We start from the raw sequence: 21,665 nt of genomic DNA, 5'->3' as shown, positions 1-21,665 counted from the left end.
CTTGTTCAAAAGGAAAAGATCTACCTGCAAAAGATTCTTGAATGCTCGGTCAATAAGAGAAGTTTGGGATCTATATGAGTGTATGAGTAGGTAAGAGAGAATTGAATGTATTTTCTCGTGTAATAGCATATATATTTATAAAGTTTCTGGATCCTATGAAGTTTGTTGTAAAAAATGATAGTATTAAGAGAATATCAAATAATATTAACAAATATAACAACTTATCCATATATGACAATTAATGAAAAAATAACAATAATGTGATATCTTACCATGTATACCAAATATTCTATAAATATATGGTATTAAGAAATATATGATTAATATATAAATATTTATGCAAATAAAAATATTTTCTAATCACTTGAACTAACATTATTCTTATTAGAATTGGATCACCTCCCGTACTATAACAACAGTACTCCTCTATTATAACAAGTTTCGGTGTAGATTGTATTCCGAGACAAACATAGTTTCGAGTACAAATGGACTCCAACAACATAAATTTCGTTTAGCTTATGTTTTATTGGGTTATCAAATATATTTTGTTAGATAATGATATTTTGGGTGTTGCTCCCTCTACCACCCCAAGTGTTCCTACACCTCCATACTATTTTCTTTTATTCCAAAAATACCCTACACCTCCCCACTATCCTCAACAATCTTTCTCTTTCTCTCTTCTCATTTACATGGAAATTCCACAAAACCACAATCAAACCTGTTCTCAACGGTTTTCACCTATGATTGACTCCAATGCAGATTCTGCACACTACAAAATTAAAAAAAGTTAACAGGGAATAGTTACAGAAAAAGAAACGGAAAGCCATATACCAACGTTCACCGTGCGCATGGTGTCCTCAGATTCATAAACTTTCTCATGAAAATGCCACACAGGCTTTTCACTAGGAGCCCCATGTGCATTACCGTCAACGAGAAGGTAGAGTCTTCTATCAAGTGCTCTTTGTAATGACCTAAGTAGACATGTAGTAACAAGTAAAAGAATGAGCAATCATGCAAAAACTATGTCTGAAGGCAAATTCATTTCTTTAAAATAAAGAAAAATAAAAGGGATATAAAGGATTCATCTTCAGCGTGTGGTTTTGTGGAGTTGCCATGTGAATGCTCCATCAATGCAGAGAGAGAAAGAGAGAGATTGTTAAGGATAGTCGGGAGGTGTAGGATATTTTTGGAATAAAAAGAAAATAGTGGAAAAGTGCAGAGCACTTGGGATGGTGGAGGTAGCAACACCCATACTTTTGACAACATTTTCTTGACAATATTTTAACATCATCTAAATAAATTTCATTTAGCTTATGTGTTATCTGTAATTAGTTCATGTTGATATTTATTATTATTATTGATTATAAAACAATTTTGGACTAATCAATGACACATAAATAATTATAAAATGTTAAAAAAAAAATAATGTTGTGAAATTATCATTATCCTATTTTATTATATGTGTACCGAGTTTTCGATAACTTATGTCAGAGATAATAAAGTTGAGTGGTTAGATTTTATTTGTTTAAAATAATTTGTTTACAATTGTATGAGATGGCATTTGATCATAAAATAAAAAACTATTTTATAATATTAGATAGATACAAACATGAAACAGCAACAATCTATCAAAATTCTAATGGTGAACCAAAAGGAAACGATTCTCGTTTTTGAAAGTGAGAAATTTCCATGTAGAGTGATCAACAAGGATGCTACATGTGAGGAACTTCTACACATTATCATCCAGTTCTAGCATTAGGGTATCCATAGATGGTCGAAGATGTGGGGACTCGTGAGTGCAAAGCACAGCAACTCTTCTCAGCTTGGTGGCCTCTGATTCTGAGAACATCCCTTCAAGATTCTCATCAACTATATCTTTCAAAATGCCACTTTGGCAATTTAACTGGGTTATGTCACGTTTTCCGGTGAGAAGCTGGAAAACAATCACTCCAAAGGCATACACATCACTCTTTTCTGTCAAACGACCAGTTTTGGTGTACTCTGGAGGCAGATATCCCATGGCAGCGCTAGCTTTGAGGGCGGAAAAAACAACATCATCTTCAAGGAGCTTGTGCAATCCCGAATCTGCAAGTAAAGCCTTGTACCCAGCATCCAGAAGTACGTTTTCAGCTGATATATTTTGGTGAACGATCCCATGTTTGCTTCCTTTTTTCCTATGCAGATAATCGATACCTGGATAAAGATAGAATCGTTTAATTTTAGTTTACAGAGGAACTGATTTAATTTCCTAAGATTTATTTGAAGAGACAGAAGAAAAACTTACCTTTGGCAATACCACGAATGATGAACACTCTGGTCGACCAATCAAGTACCCTACCACTGTTTCTCTTAACATCAAGATACTGCAACAGACTCCCATTAGAGAGAGAGTCATAGATCAGAAAACATTCCCCGCGGCCTTTTGAACAGCAAAACCCTCTCAACCGAACTAGATTTTCATGCCTTAACGAGGTCAATATCTTCAAACCTTTCAAGAACTCACCTTCATCTGATTTGCAACTTGTTTTGGCGATGCATTTTATAGTCACAGCAGAACCATCTCTCAAAACCCCCCTGTACACAGCTGAAGAATCACTCTTCCCCAATAAATTTACCTCTGAGAAGATTTGAGTTGCGCGTTCTACTTCTTCAAGATTAAACATAAAGCTCTCAAGAAATTCCTGGGAATACCCACATCGACCTTTGTCTAATGGGTCCCAACCGTCAGAATACTCCAAACTGATAAGAGGAAACGCACTTTTCTTACACACTTGCTTAAGCCGGTTATCAGAACTTCCAATTTTCTGAATCTGACTACGTCGCCAGAATAGCAAAAGCAGCCCAGCAACAGTTGAAGCAAAAACGAGTCCAATGACGGTAAAAACCAGACCAATTTTTGAAGATTTCGATGTCCTTTTACAATGACCACCGCCGCAGCTTTCACGCTGTGGTTCCATTGATGCAGGAAGATCTTTTGTAGAAATATCACCAGGTTCATATGGTTCGGGTCTAACCGGTTCTGAAGTGCTTACTCCTTTGCAAGAACCTAAATCAGCGAATCCAGTCCCACATAAACCCGGATTGTTCATGTACTGAAACCCACCTCTGAGTCTTATCAGAGCTGCACCAAGCACACACACAAATTGAATTAGCACATAATTAAGTGCAGTTTTGGAATTTAATCTAGGATTTACCTCTACGAACCTCATTTTCAAGAAAAATAAACCAATTTGTCAAAATCAATAAGGTTGATGAATTACCTGTAGGTACACGGCCAGAGAGAGAATTGTTACGAATATTCAGAGTTTGGAGATTAGGTGCATTAGCCAATGTGACCGGAATAGGACCGAAAAGGTTATTGAAGCTCAGATCCAATCGTGCCAATGTCCCCACTTCACCCAAACTAGCAGGAATAGCGCTATTTAATTGATTATATTGCAGTGCAAGAACACTGAGCTTCCTCAACCTTCCCAGGTCAGTCGGTATACTCCCACTAAACTTGTTATAGCAAAGCTGCAAAACTGTAAACTCTTAACAAATTAGACTGAAAGTAGAAATAAGCAAGATAAACACTGAAGTGAAGGGGAGCAAAGATGAGAAATTTGTAAGAGTTTTTGAAGAAGAAAGCACCTTGAAGATTTGACATATTGCCAATCTCGCGAGGGATGTCACCAGAGAGGTTATTGACATTGAGATACAAATTACTTAGCTCAGTCAAAGTGGAAATTTCCATTGGTAATATCCCAGTGAGGGCATTGAAGTGAAGGAAGAGACCCGTCAAGCTCTTGAGAGCAGCCAAGGCTTCAGGTACTCTTCCATATAGACCCTTTCCTTGCAGTGAAATATTGGTAACGAGGCCTTGTTCATTGCAAGCCACACCCTCAAAAGAGACACTACTACAGGGGTCAGAATGGGGAGTCCATGAGAGCAACAGGCGGTTCTCTGGGTCTAGAGAGTCTCTGATGGCCAAGAGAGTGTCAAGCTGGGTCATGGAGGTGGAAAGAGATGGAGAAGAAATCCATGTGAGGAAGAGTAGCAGTTTCAGAAGGATCATGCACATGATCAGTTCCAGGGAAGTTGAGTCCTTGGTGTAGCAGTTATGCTGTGATGTCTTAGCAAATGAAGGGTGTGGAAGCAGGAGAAACAGCACGCACGTGAATTGAAGCAGATGAAACAGGGTGTTTTTAGACTGAGAAAATGTCAGAACGTGTCTGGTTTGTGGTCTGATAGATGTTTATTCACAATAAAATATGAGCCAGAGAAGACAGGAAATATGCGAAACCAAGAGTTGGATTTTCTTTCCAGCAACGATACAGATATACTTTAATTTTGTCTATATTTATTTTTTATCTCTTTTCTTTTATTACATCATAAATTTATTATTTTATTCTTTTATATATATATATATATATATATATATATATATATATATATATATTTCTTTTAGGTTTAATTTGTAAATTGTTCATTACTTTAAAATTATTATTCGTTTTAGTTTTTCATTTATTTTACTTAATAAGTCTTTATTTTCTAAATAACTAGTAGCTTTTTTTAATATTAAATTGACATTAATTTGGTGTAAAAAAGCCATTTATAAATTATTTTTTATCTGCAGACTTTTTTTAGTATAACACTTATATCTTCTAACACTTTTCGAACATGTGACATTTTAAAACATTTGACACACACTTTTTAAACTTTATTAATTATAAGACCAAATCGATGTTATTAGAAGAGTGAAAAGTAGTAAAAAATAATATAGACACCATAAACATAAAAACAGGAAAATAATTATTAATTAAGTCCATTAATGTCCATAAATGTTTTTCTTTTCTTTCCCATGTTAAATCCAAATTAAAAAAAAAAGGAAAATTCAATAGTTTACATTGTTTATACAAATTAAATGGCAAAATATATATCTGCATAAACTTGTTGATGGTTTACATTCACTCAGAATTCCCAAGCCAATTTTTTGTCCTTTAATTTCAACATCAATTCTAAGAATCCAATTATAGGACATAAAATCTATTTACTATAAGATTAATATTAAAACACAATAAAAGTTTAAAGCATAATAAATTATAATTTGCACGGTTTTCCATAACAATTCAAGCTATATAAAATTATTTCAAATTATTTTTTCTAAACTCGTTATAAACTATTATCAAAATACAAAATATATTTTTAGATATCTAAACTTTAAATACATACTTACTTTATTTACAGAGTCTCTTCTTCTCCTTTCCTAAACTTGCATAATTTTATGTACATGTGATAATTACAAGTGGATTATCACAATTACAAAACATAAGATAAGCTAGAATAAATTATAAATGTGTTAAAATTTTATATGTAAAAATTAATATAATTATTACATTCACACAAAAACATTAACTCAAGCATTATAATTCACTTTTTCTAAACTATTCATAGCTTTTCTAAACATAAGATACCAACAAAAGCTACTTTCAATTCCGAAAATTTAATGTATTGAATAGATTAAGAAACATTGTACTTGTCATCATTTGACCTTTAATAACAACAATAAAGACTATAATTATACTCAAAGATAATAGAACCTAATTTCTCATCAAGCAAACATAACATGACAAATCTGTACACTAATTATATTCGGGTTTTCTTTCTCATACTTAATGTAAAGACCTTCTTCAACTTTCATTATTAAGTATTTTCATTTAAAAATAATTTCCTTCGAGAATCTCAATTTAATACTCCTTATGAATCCCTACACAATTATCACATTGCATTCCTATCACTTTCAATATACGACAAACATTCATTAACATATATGTTACCACCATAAACATATTCAATATCAATTAAACAATTAGAGTCTAAGAATTTTAGCACTATACTCCTATACTTTCACTTAATGCAACACACACGTCCGATGCCCTTTCAAATTTTGTGTATAATAATTGTTTATGAGTTTTATTACACTAATTATTAAAACATAATATCTGCATAAAATAAAATATTGTGATCATATCTAGATCATCCATCCTAAGATATTATTAAAATAAAATTCAATTAGTTTTTCTTATCTATTAAAACTTGTTTGCTAAAATTTTAACTCCCTACTCCACTACTATCACTTAAAAGTTAAACATATAAAAACTTTAGTCTGAATATTCCTTTACCCTTATGATATTTCACTACTCAAAGGTTTTTCTTTGTCCTATAAAGACTATATTAAGACCTAATTTTCATGCAAAAAACCTTCCCCAAACCAATTAAAAAAATAGAAAAATGGAAACTTGCTTTATTCTTTTCAAAGACTCCTAAAGTAACTTTGAACTATGAAAGGACAAACAAATCCTTAAAATATCTAGAATAGAAATAAAAGAGAAAAAATTATTAGAAAAATACCTTTTAACTTAAATAATAAAATATTTACACCTTCAAAATACTTTTCTTCTTAAACACATTTTAGTCCTTACACATGTCATTCCTAAATGATTTGAAAATCTAATTTTTATATTAATATATATCCATCATGTTCTCTGATAATATATTTGGATATCGAATAGAAAGGTACAAATTTTCTCTGCACTAAGAAAATAAAAAATAAAATGTCGTGAATTTTATTAATATAAATATTTTTTATTTAGTATAATGAGATAAATAATTTATATTATATTATTAAAATATAAAAAAATCTTTTTAGTTACACAAAACATATTTATTATACTTTTTTATACTTAAATCTATTAATTTTCTCACAATTTAAACAATCTTACCTTTTATTATGTTTTAATTTTTTTTTATGTTCACTACAATTGAAAAAATCCTAATGAAAAGAAAACGAAAGAAAAATAAAAAGTGTTTGATATAAAAATGAGATTAATTCATGTACACTGTTAACCCAAAGATGAGATGAAGAAAAAAAGTCACTAACTTAATCACAGCCTGAAATCATAAAAGCATGATGGGATTCGTGGGTCCTCAAATCAGAAAAAAAAAGGCCTTACAGAGACTGGAAATTGTTCAGTTCATCCCGATTAGCTAATTATGGGTTCACGAGTTAAATTGTAAACATTAGTGCTCTTTTATTTTTTACATGCTTTGAAAGCGAGTCTTACTTTTTCCACATTAAACTATATACTTTCTAACATAATGCTTAACTCAACAATTTGGTTGTTAAATGTGTCAAATTTAATCACGATTATAGAATAATAAATTGACTTTTCAACTTTGTATTAAATTAATTTTCAAAAATACAATTCACTGTTAACAACTCAATAATATCTCAATTTTTACATTTCTAGAAATTATATTATTTTTTTTAATTTTTATATTATATTATACTGATGTAATATTTAGGAACTAAAATAATAGTTAGGAAAAGCGATAGTTCAACGACAACAAATGAATTTTCTCATTTACTGTCATTTAAATTTTCTTTTCTAATATTAAATCTAAGTAACTGAAATTTTCTCCAAGAAAGAGATGTGGTAGCATTTAACTCTAAAAAAGTAATATCTATGTTATGATGTCATTCATTGGTTTTCTGGTTCTAGGACGTGCATTCATCAACATACTTACTTTCCACTATTAAAAATATAAATAAAAGCGAATTTATATATCCTTTCATTAGTCCATAATATCACACTTTAAGGCCTCATTTTACAATTTTAAAAGATATGTTGAAATTTAAAATATTAAGAGAATTGTACTTTTTATTCCACTGAATAATTACTTTTATTAGTATAAAATTTCGGTAAGAATTTTAAAAATAATGTCTAAGACGCGATAGCGTGTTTTAAATAATAATAATTAAATATAAATAAAATTTATATAAACGAGTTTTATTATTTAAAATCATATATTTTTTTATACTACATAGATCACTTGAGTGATTGAGTCGAGATCTTCTACTTCAATCGATTAGTTTTTACAAAAGAGTAAGTTGATTTATATTTTTTTTCTTAGTTTGTGCATTTTTTTTATGTATGTGACATTTGAGTCTTTTATAATACTCTTTGCTTATTATTGGTTCTAACAGTATGTCATGATCATATTTTTGTTGTTCGTAGGAGTAGATAAAGTATCCTATGCACATGGAGCTATATTAGGACCATCTTGAGTTTTTGTCATCTATCAAATAAGGAAAGTCATATATTTTATTGTGCGTGAGTTGGATATTGTTGATTGAATTTGATTTGCTTTTTGTACTGAAATATATGGTATGTTTGATTGCTTGAATTGAGTGTTGATTGTGCTTTGACTATAGTAATTTATTTAGGAAACTGAGGAATTGACCATTTGATCTAGTTGGTGTTCATTCTGACATTAAGAACTGTTTTTGAACTGACCGTTGAATCAAAAATACCAATTTAATTATTTGAACAAGTCCCTGATTTTCCAAATCACAAAATTAAAGTGGAAAATTTCTGATATGGTGTTGCGCAAGATTGATGTGACATTGAGCGCTAACTTGGCATTTTAGGTCTGGAAGCATTTTAGCTCTTGATCGCTGAGCACCACTTTTTCTCTTGTTTTGCGTTCATTTTTGCGAATGATTTGGTGCTAAGTGGTGGCCAAACACCGTTGAGAACCACTCTCCACTACAGGCTTGGAACCATTTCAAGTCTAGCTCGCTAAGCGACCAAATGGTCTTGTTGAGTAGACCATTTTGTGAGAAGAATGACGTTCAACACCATTCTTACCACTGAGAGCCAATTCATATTCCATGCTTTTGGTTAATTTCTTTAGCTGTTTGATATATTGACTTTATCATTCTTGATGTTGCTAATGAGTATAATGATTATATATATATATATATATATATATATATATATATATATATATTTGAGAATTATGATATGTTGATGTGTGGTTTGGTTGTTGAGAGAATTTCAAGGAGAAATTCTAAGTCTTGGTGAATTGTTATGTTTGACACATGATAGTTCAAAAAGGAGATATCCTGATATACTACAAGTCATTCAACTCACATAGAGATGAATGAAGTGAAGAGAAAATGACAGGAGGTCTTTACTTTAGACTTTTGGTCTTAGGCGTGAGAGATTTACCTCGTGAGTAGTAAAATGATAAACCATGTATTTGATTCTGCAGAGCATAAATATTACTATGAGTGCACACCTACAGTAAAAAGCTCTATGTCAAAGCATGTATCCGACTAATTGAGTCTAGAGTTATTTGTATGATTGTTCATAAGAGTTATGATATTCATAAATGTTGAGATAATATGTTATATGTTTTAAATTGTTTATGATGTTTTCTTTTAAACATTAACTTACCATTCTTTTTTTTTCTATGTTATTTTTCTTTTGCAATGATTATTTATTGATTTATTGACGTGAGCAAACGATAAGTTAGGTGCAAACATGACTTTAGCAGAGGCTGAAGACATTACCGAGTGACCATTTAGTTTTTTTAGCTAGTTTTTCTTTTTATCTCAATTTCTTATCTTTTGAAAAACTTATTTAGTTTTTTTTTACCTTGTAGATATAATATGTTAAGTATAGTTATTACTTTGTATTAATATTTTATATGCTATCTATCTTATATGCATTATTAGAATATATGATATTTTATTTAGTAATATTTATAATAAATGAAATGTTATCATTGTCATATAAAATCAAATACTACTTATTTAATGTGTCATTTCCATCAGTGAAAAAGATAAGAACATGAAATTCACCTATGCATCGCACGAGATAACTGTATATGAACGAAAACATATGTAACATAATAGAAGTAGTCGGATTGTGAATATAATATTTTCAAAACAATAATAACCCTCGTATAATTATCTCTTCAAATAAAAATGAAGTAAAATCCAAAATAATAGTTTCTTAATAATTGATCGTGCATGCCAATATATTTAAAGCTTATGCAGTTTAAATACCCACTTACGAGAGGAGTGCCACCATAATGCAACAATCTTTATACGTGAATCTACTACAGTGTCAGTTTTGAATAATTAAATAATCAAACATCCTTTTATGAGGAAAACAAAATTAATGATTTTTAATCTGTCGAAAGGGAGACCTGTCAAACACTAGAACAATGTCCTTGTGATGACGATGCCGTAATTTGGACCTACTGCTGCATCGATATGTTTACTACTGTCATGTGAACTTTGGGTTTGTTATTGCTTGTCTCTATCGTGAACAGTAGAGCTACTTGTGCCCGTGACTGAATTACAACAAAATAATTAAGACATTGATGTTAGGGCTACCACCATTCATTCACGAACTATTCCCACATTACATGAGAAAAAAAAATTAAATTATTGAAGCCTGTCACATTATTTCTCGTCTTTAGAAACTCTTTAATCAAGATGACTGTGACACCTTAACAGTATCATCCACGCACCTTTGCAAGTTTCCCATCCTTTTATTTGGCAAAGAGTTGTTTTTCTCCAAGTTACATTGATAGGTAAAATTTTGGAGAAATTATTTTGAATAACTATGATAAAATATATTCAAGATTTCACGCTGATTATAAAATAATTTTATAATATATAATTGTTGTGTGCATCGAGAAATGAGTTTGAGAGATTGAGAGTTAAAACATTAATGAGAAAAATTATATTTGAGCGTCAAATGTTTGTCGACCAACTTTGTGAAGGTCAAGGAATGAAAGCTCATATAGTACACAACTTTAAGAGAGGGTGTTAGTGAAAGATAAAAATACCTTCTAGGGTTATCTAAAAGTTGTGGCGCGTTCCAAGCTTCACTGGTTATAAACTAGAGATGATTACAAAAACAAGCGAAAAACAATTTTACCAATTACTTTTGTATGAGATGAATGTATGAATATGTAACTTTTTTAAAACATTTAGTTGTCTTTTGTCAAACACCAATCAAATCAAAGGAAACATGAATCAAAATATATTTATTGACAAACACTATTTTAGAAAAGTTTTTTTTTATATAGGTTAAAAATGACTTTTTATACCATTTTTTAAACTAGTATAAAATCAAAGGGTATAAAAAGTATTCGACTTTTTATATTGGTTTTAGAATCGATATAAAAAGTCCAATTTCTATACCGATTCAGTAATCGGTGTAGAAAGTTTGCTAGGGAGAGAGATAAATTTGTTATGATTCGGACTTTTTACACTAGTTGGTTAACTAACTGATATAAAAATTTTAATATTTTATAATTGTTTAAGTGGTAACAAGTATAATAAGCTTCACTTTTTATATTGGTTAAGCCCTGAACGGTATAAAAAGTGTCATTTTCTATAACGATCCAAGCATTAATCATTATAAAAAGGCTCGTTTTTATTAGCAAGTTTGTATGTGTTACTTACCACATACAAACTTGCATAAAATTGAGACTATAACAATCCAGAACAATAAAGATAACATATAAAAGGAATAAAATAATGATTATATTTTTTACTATTTACATATCATATAACACTTTCTAACCTAAAAAAAAATGAATACATCTAATATTTGAAATCACAGGGAAACACTAGAAAGGAGGAATGAGGTTGAATAGTGTTTCAAGACTTTTCATGAATCAACGTTTAATATCTATTATAGGGTTAGACGATCTACAATAGTTGTTGGACGTGTGTTTTAGATAAAACGTTTAGGAAAAATGTTTTAAACAAGAAAAACAATAACACAAGTATTTTATACTAGTTCACTCAATCTTGAGTTACATCTAGTCTCCCTCAAGAACTCTTGAGAGGTTTCACTAATCTTATCCAAGATTACGAACTAGTACAAACCATCTAAGTCCCGAAGAAAATAAAATAGATTTAAACATTTATTTTCATAGTAATAAAATAACATATTATGGTAATGTGTTTGTGTGTTAAAAGTGTCAGTCTGATAGATAAATTTAATTATAATTGTATTATGTTGTTCTTATGTGGTGCATGGAATAAGTGTTTTATACATATATTTGTATATATATGACATCGAAAGGGAAATGCGTAGTGGTTGTTATGTATGTGCATATGTTTGTGGTTTGTGGGCATCACTTTGAACCCTTTCGGAGAAACACTCTCCTTAACTTTTTTATCTTTTTCATGCATGATCCTTGGATGTTTTGATGCACGCTACTTACTGTTTTAGTACTCTGACATTATTTTTGTATGGTAGGTACTCATCTATGAATTCTTGGTATGTGTTAGCATTAGCAATGTAGGTTTTAACATGTTGTGAGGTTAGCATTAGATTAGTAAAGTTTCCAGGTATACTGGTGGATATTAGTGGATGGTTGTTGAAGTAAAATGTGTTATAAGTGTCGTGAACGTACAAGTGCGATGAATGAATGAGAACGTGGTGTAGTATCTAAACTTGGTGGTATAGTAATGTTTGACTTGATGGTGGAATCCTTCCTATTGTGCATGTCCATGTTGCATTTTTTTTACATGAACAATGCATGAGTGAGGTTTCGAAATGGGTAAACCATGGCTTTTGGAAACAGAGATTAGATACAAGTGTAGCCTAATCAAGAAAATATTGTTCCTTCCTATAAACACTTTTAAGACAAAATCGTCTATGCGCCTAAACGCTCTCATGTTTTGAAGTTTAACCAAATAATATTAAACGGAATAAAAATCTGGAAATAACATAGGAAGAAACATAAGACTTAGAACCAAAATTTCCAACATAGAAAAATCTTAGGAAAACACTTAGGACTATAGAAAACAGAAAAATAACTAAGTCAAAACACCCGTACACTATGCTAAAAGACTATTAAGTCAAGAGCGTCTAAGATAGTTCAAGCTAAACGCATAAAGCTTATTATACCCAAAGGGTATTCAGTTTAAGTCTTGGAAAAACGAAACAATGCCAATATGATGTTATTGAAAAAAAAAACAATCTAAAAGACTAAAACGCAAAACACCAAAGAAAACATAAACAATGTTAAACGCTGTCTATAAAAAGAGGAAACATCATAAGAAGCGTTTATTCCTAAATGATACCATGAGCTAAATTATTACTTCTTCTAACGATGAAATCTTTGCTCAACGCTTGGAATCTTTAGAATACAAGCTTAATTGTTAAACGCTACCTTAATGGTAGGAAATCAAAAAGCACTTTGTTGTTCTAAGAAAGCATTAAATGACATTAAATGCTTAACGTTCAAAAACAACAAAAGTTATAAGAGAAAAGACATATCTATTGCATGCACAATCTACTATATTCTTTGCAGATGAGCCATTATACACGCATCCACAAGCTTCAAATTCAAATATTAGAAGTAGACGTTAAAGACAAAGAGATATTCACAAAATGTCCTTCACTTGAAGCAGTGTCTAAAAGAAAGTACAACCTACTTCAAGCAAAGTACTGAAAAAGCATGAATGCTTTGATAAGTTGACTTTAACCGATGACTGTTGTGCACGACGAAAGACAAGACACAAGAATCAAGGCAAAAGCTTAGTCTAACAAACATTTATCGAAAAAGCCTTTAAATAAAAGATCATTCAAATGAAGAATCAAGAGGATAACATACAACTAAATATTCATCCTTTAGGAAGCATTCAAAAGAAAAAACAGAAAGAGCTCAAGAAAAAGAAAACATTTGAGCAAAAAAAGAGAAGAAGAGAAAAGAAGAAAGGCAATACTCTCGAGCTTCATTGTAATATTACTTACTGATTGTAAAAAAGAGAGAAAGAAAAACGAGAGAAACACCTGCAAGTGTTTAGACTGCATTATATTATAATTACATCTTCTCTACGAGAGTAATAATTTGAACGACTTGTAATCAATCGTTGATTGCAATTCTGAAGAGAATTAAAACACTTGTTGAACTCTGTGGAGTTAATGAAATCTAGGCAATGTTGTCTAATACCAGGAGTGGTGCGAATACTCATCCAGTCTAGGATAACAGGAGGTTATTCGCTGACTAAGAATTTAAATATTGTAACCATTCGGGGAAGGGCTAGGAAATATAAATAGGTTTATTTACTAATTTATAAGGGTGGAAAATTATGGAACAATTCATACACTCTTAAACATCACAAACAGAAAAAAAAAATGGCTAATCCAATGTTGATTGTTTCAATTGGGGTTACTTCTTTCTTTGATTTTTATTACAAGTTTCTTTACTTTGTTTTGGTAATTTATTTTTTCTGCAAGTTACTTTACTTTGGTGTTCTTACTATTTCACTACATTTCAATTGGTCACCCCATCCACCTTTTGAGTTCAACAACCCTTCATTGTTTTTACATTTCATCTACATATTCACCAAAATTCCAAAACAAACAAAAATATTGACTTGTTATGCACATAACTCTCACGAAAATCCACATAAGAAAATAATCGAGTTCATTAAGTGTGTGGGTTAAATTGATGCATAGAATTAATAATTTGTGTTAAGTTAGTTCTTTGCATCGATACTGCAGTGTGAAAACACCCTAGTTAAGATTGAAAAATTAGTGTTTGTTAATGCGATAGAGAAAAACTCACATTGGAGTGATTTAGTTCTAAAAAAGAGTAGGAAATCAATCAAGACTTAGTCCCAAAAAAATATTAATATATATAAATTTAATTTTATATATTTGTTAACTCATTGACAAGTATACCAAATCGTTTAAAGTAATAAAGAGTAAGCTCCGAGTATCGTTCTCTCAAAGGAATTGAGTTCGTTATCTAATTAAAATTATTTACCAAAACCAATTTAGTAATGATGGAAATTTAATCCATGTAAACTAAACGTAAAGAAATTAACAAAATATTAAAAACTGATATTGAAAGTTTAATGCAAGCTTCGTTGGAGTTGGATTTCATGAATTGTATGAAGATAAAACTTTGTTCAATATTTCATTATTTCATCCAAACATTCACATCAAGGCATACTAATCCTAATCCCTTAGCAATTAGTTCTAAATTAATATATCAAAATGTTAATCCCTTAGTCAATTTAACATACAATTTGCATTAAGTCCGATGCTAAGAATGACCAAGTTATTGAGTCTATCCCTATATCCCAAATCACTTAGGTGCTCTATCTATGTTCATGTTCAAAGTTACTTTCAAGTAATCAGAAACATTCAAATAAGATTATATTTTCATACAATGATAGTAAATTCAAGAAAGAGCACATGAACGAACAACAATATATTGTACAAAAAAATTACATCACAATGAGTTCATTACATCCAATTCCAACGAAAGAGAAGTCTAGCTACTCCTAGTCATATAGAACATAGTTTTGCAATCCCTTGCATACAATGTTGTTTGGATGCTTTGAAGTAGTCTCCTGAAGTCTGCAATCTTTTACGGTTCTTTGCTCTCTATCAGTAGTTTCCAACTTTCTGTATATTTTCCATTTTAAAAGCCAAATGAAAGTAACTAATACGCTAAGCGCACAACTCTTCATGCACTAAGCGAGTATTCAACTGCATATCTTTAATTGTCCTTTATTCGCTCAACGAGTTGTGCTGGTGCACTGAGCGAATAAAACTCTTTTCAGCTGAGCGATTGAATGTTAGCTTAGCGAGAAACGTCTGACAATACTCCACTTGATGTATAAATTCTTGTACAATTTATTACACAACTTCCATACTTCTAATTACAACTTTTTCTATGAGGAAACATACTATTTCATGAATAAATACGAATTTGAGCTAATTAATAAGTATGAAAACATGTATTTTTCATCCTTATCAATATTCATTTTGTAAGATTAAAATAACTAATAATGTGTGGAAAATTTAAAGTAATGGAGGAAGGAAAGGTTGAATTGTGTTTTATAACTTTTTATTATATCATTTATACAAATCCTATAAGACGATAAAAAGATAAAGATAAATATAAACACTATGGAAAATGTTTTTTCAAATTCATTTTAAATTGTTTCTTCCTTTTTTTAGTTTGTTATCACTCAATATAAAAGATTAAGAAAAAAAATATATACTCATTATGTTTATACTATGTTGTCTTGTCACACAAACTACATCTAATTATTTAATCAAGTTTCATTATGTAGGCTCATGATGTGTTGTATAAGTATTCTTTTACGAAATTACTTCTAATTCAACCAAGTATTCTTTCAACAAGTCATTCCTAACTTAACCCAAAGCAACTATTGCCTTAACATGAGTATTCTTTCGGCTCCCAAAGCAACTACTGCCTTAACATGAGTACTCTTTCAACAAAGCACTTTTAGCTTAACTAGAATAATTTTTTTTATACCTTTTCTCATGAAAATGTTGTTTGCTTATTCTTCTTCTTCAAGAACTTTTTAAATCTTTGAACAAAAAGTATTAGATTTGTTGATTCATTATACTTTCATTTGGTTCCTCTTTACTCTCATCTGACTTCAGTACAAGAATGGATGAAGTTCTTATATTCTTTTCTCCCATGCTAGGTATGATAATGCACTAATATTCTCACCAAAGAATGGAAGGTCATTCTTAACTTTATAATGTAGGTCATCCTCACTATGACTTAAATGCAAGCTACTATAAAAACTCATTTGTTTCAAAAGAATTTTGAAAAAAAAAAATTCACAAAAAATCCTAGACATTTTTAAGATTTTCAAAAAGTGACTTATGCAAACAAACTTAGTAATTTAAATCAAATTCCTTAAGAGACTTAAGGAGACAAAATAAGCTTAAGTTCACTTCCAAGAAAGAGAGGTAAATCACTATGGATTGCTTAGAAATCAAGTCTTTCCTAGCCAAAGCTTACCTCAAGTTCTCTTGTACCAAAATTCTCAAAAGGATTTAAACTTGAAATACAAGTTGATACACACTAGACTATCACAATTATAGAAAACAATTAAAGCTAATCTATGGGACCTAATGGTGAAGTTAGAAGGAAATTTGGTTCCCTCTTACCCATCAACTACAAATAATACTTAAATAATAAGTGTCAAATGTTCTTGTTAGGAAAAACCCCTAACAAGACGAATGTACAAGTCCAAAAGGAAAGCAAATACAATTTTACAACTCAGAAAATATACATAAATCTCTCTTCCTCACCAAGTGTATACTCTCTTGTCTTTTGTTTTAGACCAAGACTTCAAGCTTCCTCTCAAGGCATTCTTCACCTTTGGGATGTTACCTCATGGTTTTTCCATTCCTCCAAGGATTCCTCACGATTTTTATCATCCAAAGACCTACACCACAAGTTAACACCACTAAAGCCAACAAGAGTCCAAGGAAAACGCAAGAAAAGGTCTAAAATAGACAAAGGCTCTTGAAAAGGAGTTTTACTTTGACAAAACCATGAATGTTTAGGAGACAAAAAAGAAATTAAATTGTAAGAAAGAAAGGTTAGTACAACAAAAAGTAGTTACCTAAAGAAAGGCACTACAATAGATCACAAAAACAAAAAACTACTAGAAAATCATAAAATGCTTTTGTCCTTTTGCAAGATAGATCAAATGGTACACTAAGACAACCTTTTTAAGTCATCATGGCTGCTGGAACAATAGCTTGACATGTAAAAATCAGCTTCAAATCAACATAAAAGTGCTAACACAAAGTTGGTTAAAGATTGTACATGCATGTGCTTTTACTTTTAATTTTTGCTTTTGCTTTTGCTTTTTGTACTTTTTTTCTACTTTTTATTTTATACCTTTTGTCTCTTCTTTTTCATGAATTTTTTAGCACAAATACACATCAAATCAGACCTCAAATCTAGAATGTTACAATGAGTTTGAAGATCATACAAGCTTATAGCACCAAAATGAAGAAAACCTACTAGAATCAAGTATAGTATGAAACACAGAAATGACATAATGGAAACCTAACTCTATGAACTTGTTCATGATCTAACAACAAGTATGAACTCAAATATATAAAATAAAAGCACTCAAAGGCACAAATATGGTTAAGTTTTCAGAAATCACTTTAGCATATATATTTTTTATGATTTTCAAAGTTTCAACTAGGAAGTAAAGACATCAAAAGGACTAAACATGACTCTAGACAACATGGAATGATTTGAAAACTTAAAATGACTCAAATAAACATGTTATGACTAAACAAAACAGTGGAGAAAGACTCAAAAACATAAAAAAAAACACACAAGAATACAAGAACATGAAAATCTAAGCCAAAAGGCCAAATGGTTCCGAGAACAACAAAATGAGAGCCATGGTGAACATGAACATGAAATATGAAATGGACAACGAAGCAAGACAAACAATGATATAACATAACAACACGAAAAACACAATAAAAGATAGGGACAAGAAAACTTAGCTCTTGAAGAACCAAAACTCTTGATACCAAATGATAGTAACCCCATTGAGCTAGGTTGGTCCAAAGCTTAGAAGGATGGAAGGAGATGGTCCCTATGGTGTATATGGTTGCAGAAATGGGGTGGGAAAGGGTGATATGTTGCGCAAATGGTGGTGGTTAGGGAGATAGCTCACGAATTTGAGTGGTATGGTGAAAATGGTGCGTAGTTTGGTGGTTGAAGGAGAGGTTAGACCAACTCCATGAGATAGGTGACTAGAAGGACCTCTAAAGTTGCTCTAGTCTTGATCTTGGAAGTGTATGACCATAATTTGGAAGCATAACATTATATCAATCCAAGATGAAATACAAGGGTGAAGACACCTCTATTTATGGCCAAGGGTGTCTTTTTCTAACCTTAAAAGCATGATCTACCACCTTTGGTTTCATTGGCAAAATATGAGGCCATGTGGCCAATCAAAAAACACAATACTTTCCATTCTTAGAGTGTTATGTGGCCATTACTAAAAGCAAATCCTCTCCAATGGTGGAGGGACATGTGAACACTAAAAAAAATCATCTCCACTCCTAGGATGCCATATGACCACTTCTAAAAAGCAAATCATCTCCAATGGAAGCATGACACATGGCATACACTTTCCACTTGGTTTGGATGTTTAACTTAAGGAAAATCCTATGTTACTTAGGCTTCAACAAACCTTAAACAAATACATGGCCGAATACAATAGCCTAGATATCCTACACTACTCTTCAATCCATGTTCCATGATGACTTCAAAAGTGACCCATAAGGTAGAGTTGATACCATTTTCATGGATGACTTCCACTTTCTTGAAAGTGTTTCACCATAGTTAAAGGGATTTGCCACCATGATGTGTCCTATGAAATTTAACATATTGTTTTGTTTTGTTTAGGTAATGGTAGTGATTTTAATATTTTTTAAAATCATCTAGACTTTGCAATGGGGTTCATTGAGTCTGTGGGTATGGTATATGTTGTGGCTAGGTATGGTGCGGAATTGTGTTTGTGCATAGACTTGGGTAATAACTTTAAAAGTGCATGTATGGGGCTAATTTTCTCTTCCAGTGGTGCAGTGGCAAAAAAATGATGAAGGGCATTGGTAGTATGATGTTTTAGTGCACGGTATATATACTCTAAAATTTTGTGAGGTGATACTATACGGTATGAAATATTTTTATTTTATGTAGATAAAAAAAAAAGACGTGCAAGGCAAAATATAAAATATGTGTTGTTTAAAGGTGAGGTTTATGAATGAGGGAGGGGTTCATTTAAATTATATGATTGAGTTGTAAGTGTTTGGGTTCATGAGAGAGTTAACGTAGAAAAATAATATTGTAGAATGGATATTGTTTATAATATAAATAAATGGGCCAACCACTTTAAAGTTTTAATGGAGATGTGTACTATACCTAAGTAGAGTTTACCTAGTATAGGATTAATGGGTGGTAATAGAACAGACACTCGAAAGAGAAATTCTGGTTTTTACAAAAGAACAGTACTGCAACATGTGATGTATGGGTTTTAATTGCGGGTCTTCGTTTTGTGGACTATTTTTCTTTCCGCTTCAAACGTCAGATTTCAGTTTCGTTTCTATTAGAAGTTTGTAAAGTAAATATATCGATTGGTTTTCACTAGAGATTTTTCAGTGAAATACTAATTTATCTAATTAAAAATCAAATTTATATATATATTATAATATGTAAAATTTAATAATAAATTTTAAATTAACTATTAATCATAAGAAAACACACACTTTTAGTATAATTAATATAAAATTTAATAATTTTTTTATTAAGTTGGTTAAAAATACACAATTTTTCGCTATATATATATATAATATCTGTTTTTACTTATGTTCTCAATTATTATGTTTTAAATATATTATTATAGTATTTTAAAAATTAATTTTATATTTGAAAACTTTTATTTATGGTTATTATTGTATATTATTGAATCCAAATTATTAATACATATATAAAGTTATATATTTTATTAGATAATCTAATATATTATAGTTTTATTATATTTAAATCAATATTTTTATACCATATTTATGTTATTAAATAAATATATAATACATAATTTAATACATTATAATCTATTTATTAATTTTATAAATTTTTTAGTGAAGAAAATTTATAACATTTAATAAAACAGTCAAAATACAGCCTTTTATAGTAAATTTATAGTATTGTGGTAAATTCCTCACAAGAAAGTCTAGCCAAAATGTAAAAATATTAAATTAATTTTAATAAAATATGCACTAAATAATTTTTTAAAATTACTAAATATATATTTATTATATATATATATATATATATATATATATATATATATAAAAGTTATTAAAGAGAAATAAATAATTTGTAGAATTTAAATATCAATTTAAGTCATAAATTAGAAAAATATATCGAACATATAATAAAAAAAATTCATAAATTTATTATTTATAAATTCATTATTTTAAACTTTCAAATTAAGATGTCTTATTTAGTTTTGATTCAGATTTAGATGAAATTTTCACACAACAAAATTAAATGACTATTGTATTGAGAAAATCCGTTGACAACTTTGACTCGGGTTTTTCTTGAATTTGTTTATTCTAAAAAACTAAGTATGAAAACAAGAAGAAAAGCAAGAGTGTGAGAGTTGAATTGTGTTTCAAAACATTTTAGCCACTTTTTTCAATTGCAATTATATTCAGACAATGATTCTACCAAAAACCAAGTGGGAAAACAAGAAGAAAAACAAGAGTAAGGCCCTGTTCTTTTGAGTGGATTTGAGAGGATGGATTTGAGGGGATTTGAAGATAATTTTTTTTGTCGTTTATTTGAGTGAATTTGAAGGTAAATAAAAGTGAATTTGGAAATAATTTTTTTTAATTTGTCATGTCAATACAATTCTATACTAATTCTCACAAATTTTATTTCCAAATTCACTCTTATTTACCTCCAAATTCACTCAAATAAACGACAAAAAAATTATCTTCAAATCCTCTCAAATCCCCTCAAATCCATCCTCTCAAATCCACTCAAAAGAACAGGGCCAAGAGTTGAATTGTGTTTCAAAACATTTTAACTTTTTAGTTATATTCAATCGATGATTTTATATTTTTCAATAAACCAGTCAAAGAGATTTTGGTTTGATGGGGTTTATTAGACATAGCTTTGATTAAATAATTGATTTATTTGTAATAAAATTCCTTTAAAGTTGTTATGTAATGGCTCTCATTCTAGTAAAGATAATAATAAAACCCAACAATTAGAAATTGTGAGAGATAGTATATGTATATTTTTATATAGGTTTGTCTGATCCCACATATTACATCTAATTTTCAAGCAATTGATTAAGTTTCATTAAGTAGATTAATACTTGGAAGCATAATAAAATTATTATTAGATATCACTTTTGCTAACACTTTGAGTGCTCTTTTACCAAGTCACTTCTGACTCAACCAATTATTCTTTTC

General features: G+C 30.1%; 1 protein-coding gene across 2 annotated transcripts; it reads right to left on the bottom strand.

Moving 5' to 3' along the window:
* Window positions 1-1,502: 1,502 nt before the first annotated feature.
* On the bottom strand, window positions 1,503-4,283 carry LOC108327466 (LRR receptor-like serine/threonine-protein kinase RGI5). Of its 2 annotated transcripts, none has more exons than XM_017561163.2 (4): window positions 3,631-4,283; window positions 3,261-3,521; window positions 2,285-3,121; window positions 1,503-2,193 (listed from the first exon to the last, which is right to left on the bottom strand). In XM_017561163.2, the coding sequence occupies exons 1-4, from the start codon at window positions 4,058-4,060 to the stop codon at window positions 1,730-1,732; spliced, it is 1,992 nt and encodes a 663-aa protein (XP_017416652.2). In that variant the 5' UTR covers window positions 4,061-4,283; the 3' UTR covers window positions 1,503-1,729. The 2 variants fall into 2 exon arrangements, with proteins under 2 accessions (XP_017416652.2, XP_052729472.1); XM_052873512.1 differs by having other exon boundaries at window positions 3,261-3,513; window positions 3,631-4,087.
* Between the last annotated feature and the right edge of the window lie 17,382 nt (window positions 4,284-21,665).

This window comes from Vigna angularis, chromosome 2, assembly GCF_016808095.1.
Source record: "Vigna angularis cultivar LongXiaoDou No.4 chromosome 2, ASM1680809v1, whole genome shotgun sequence".
Lineage (NCBI taxonomy): Eukaryota > Viridiplantae > Streptophyta > Magnoliopsida > Fabales > Fabaceae > Vigna > Vigna angularis.
Note: the sequence above shows the minus strand (reverse complement) of the source record. Positions and strands in the feature narration are given on the sequence as shown.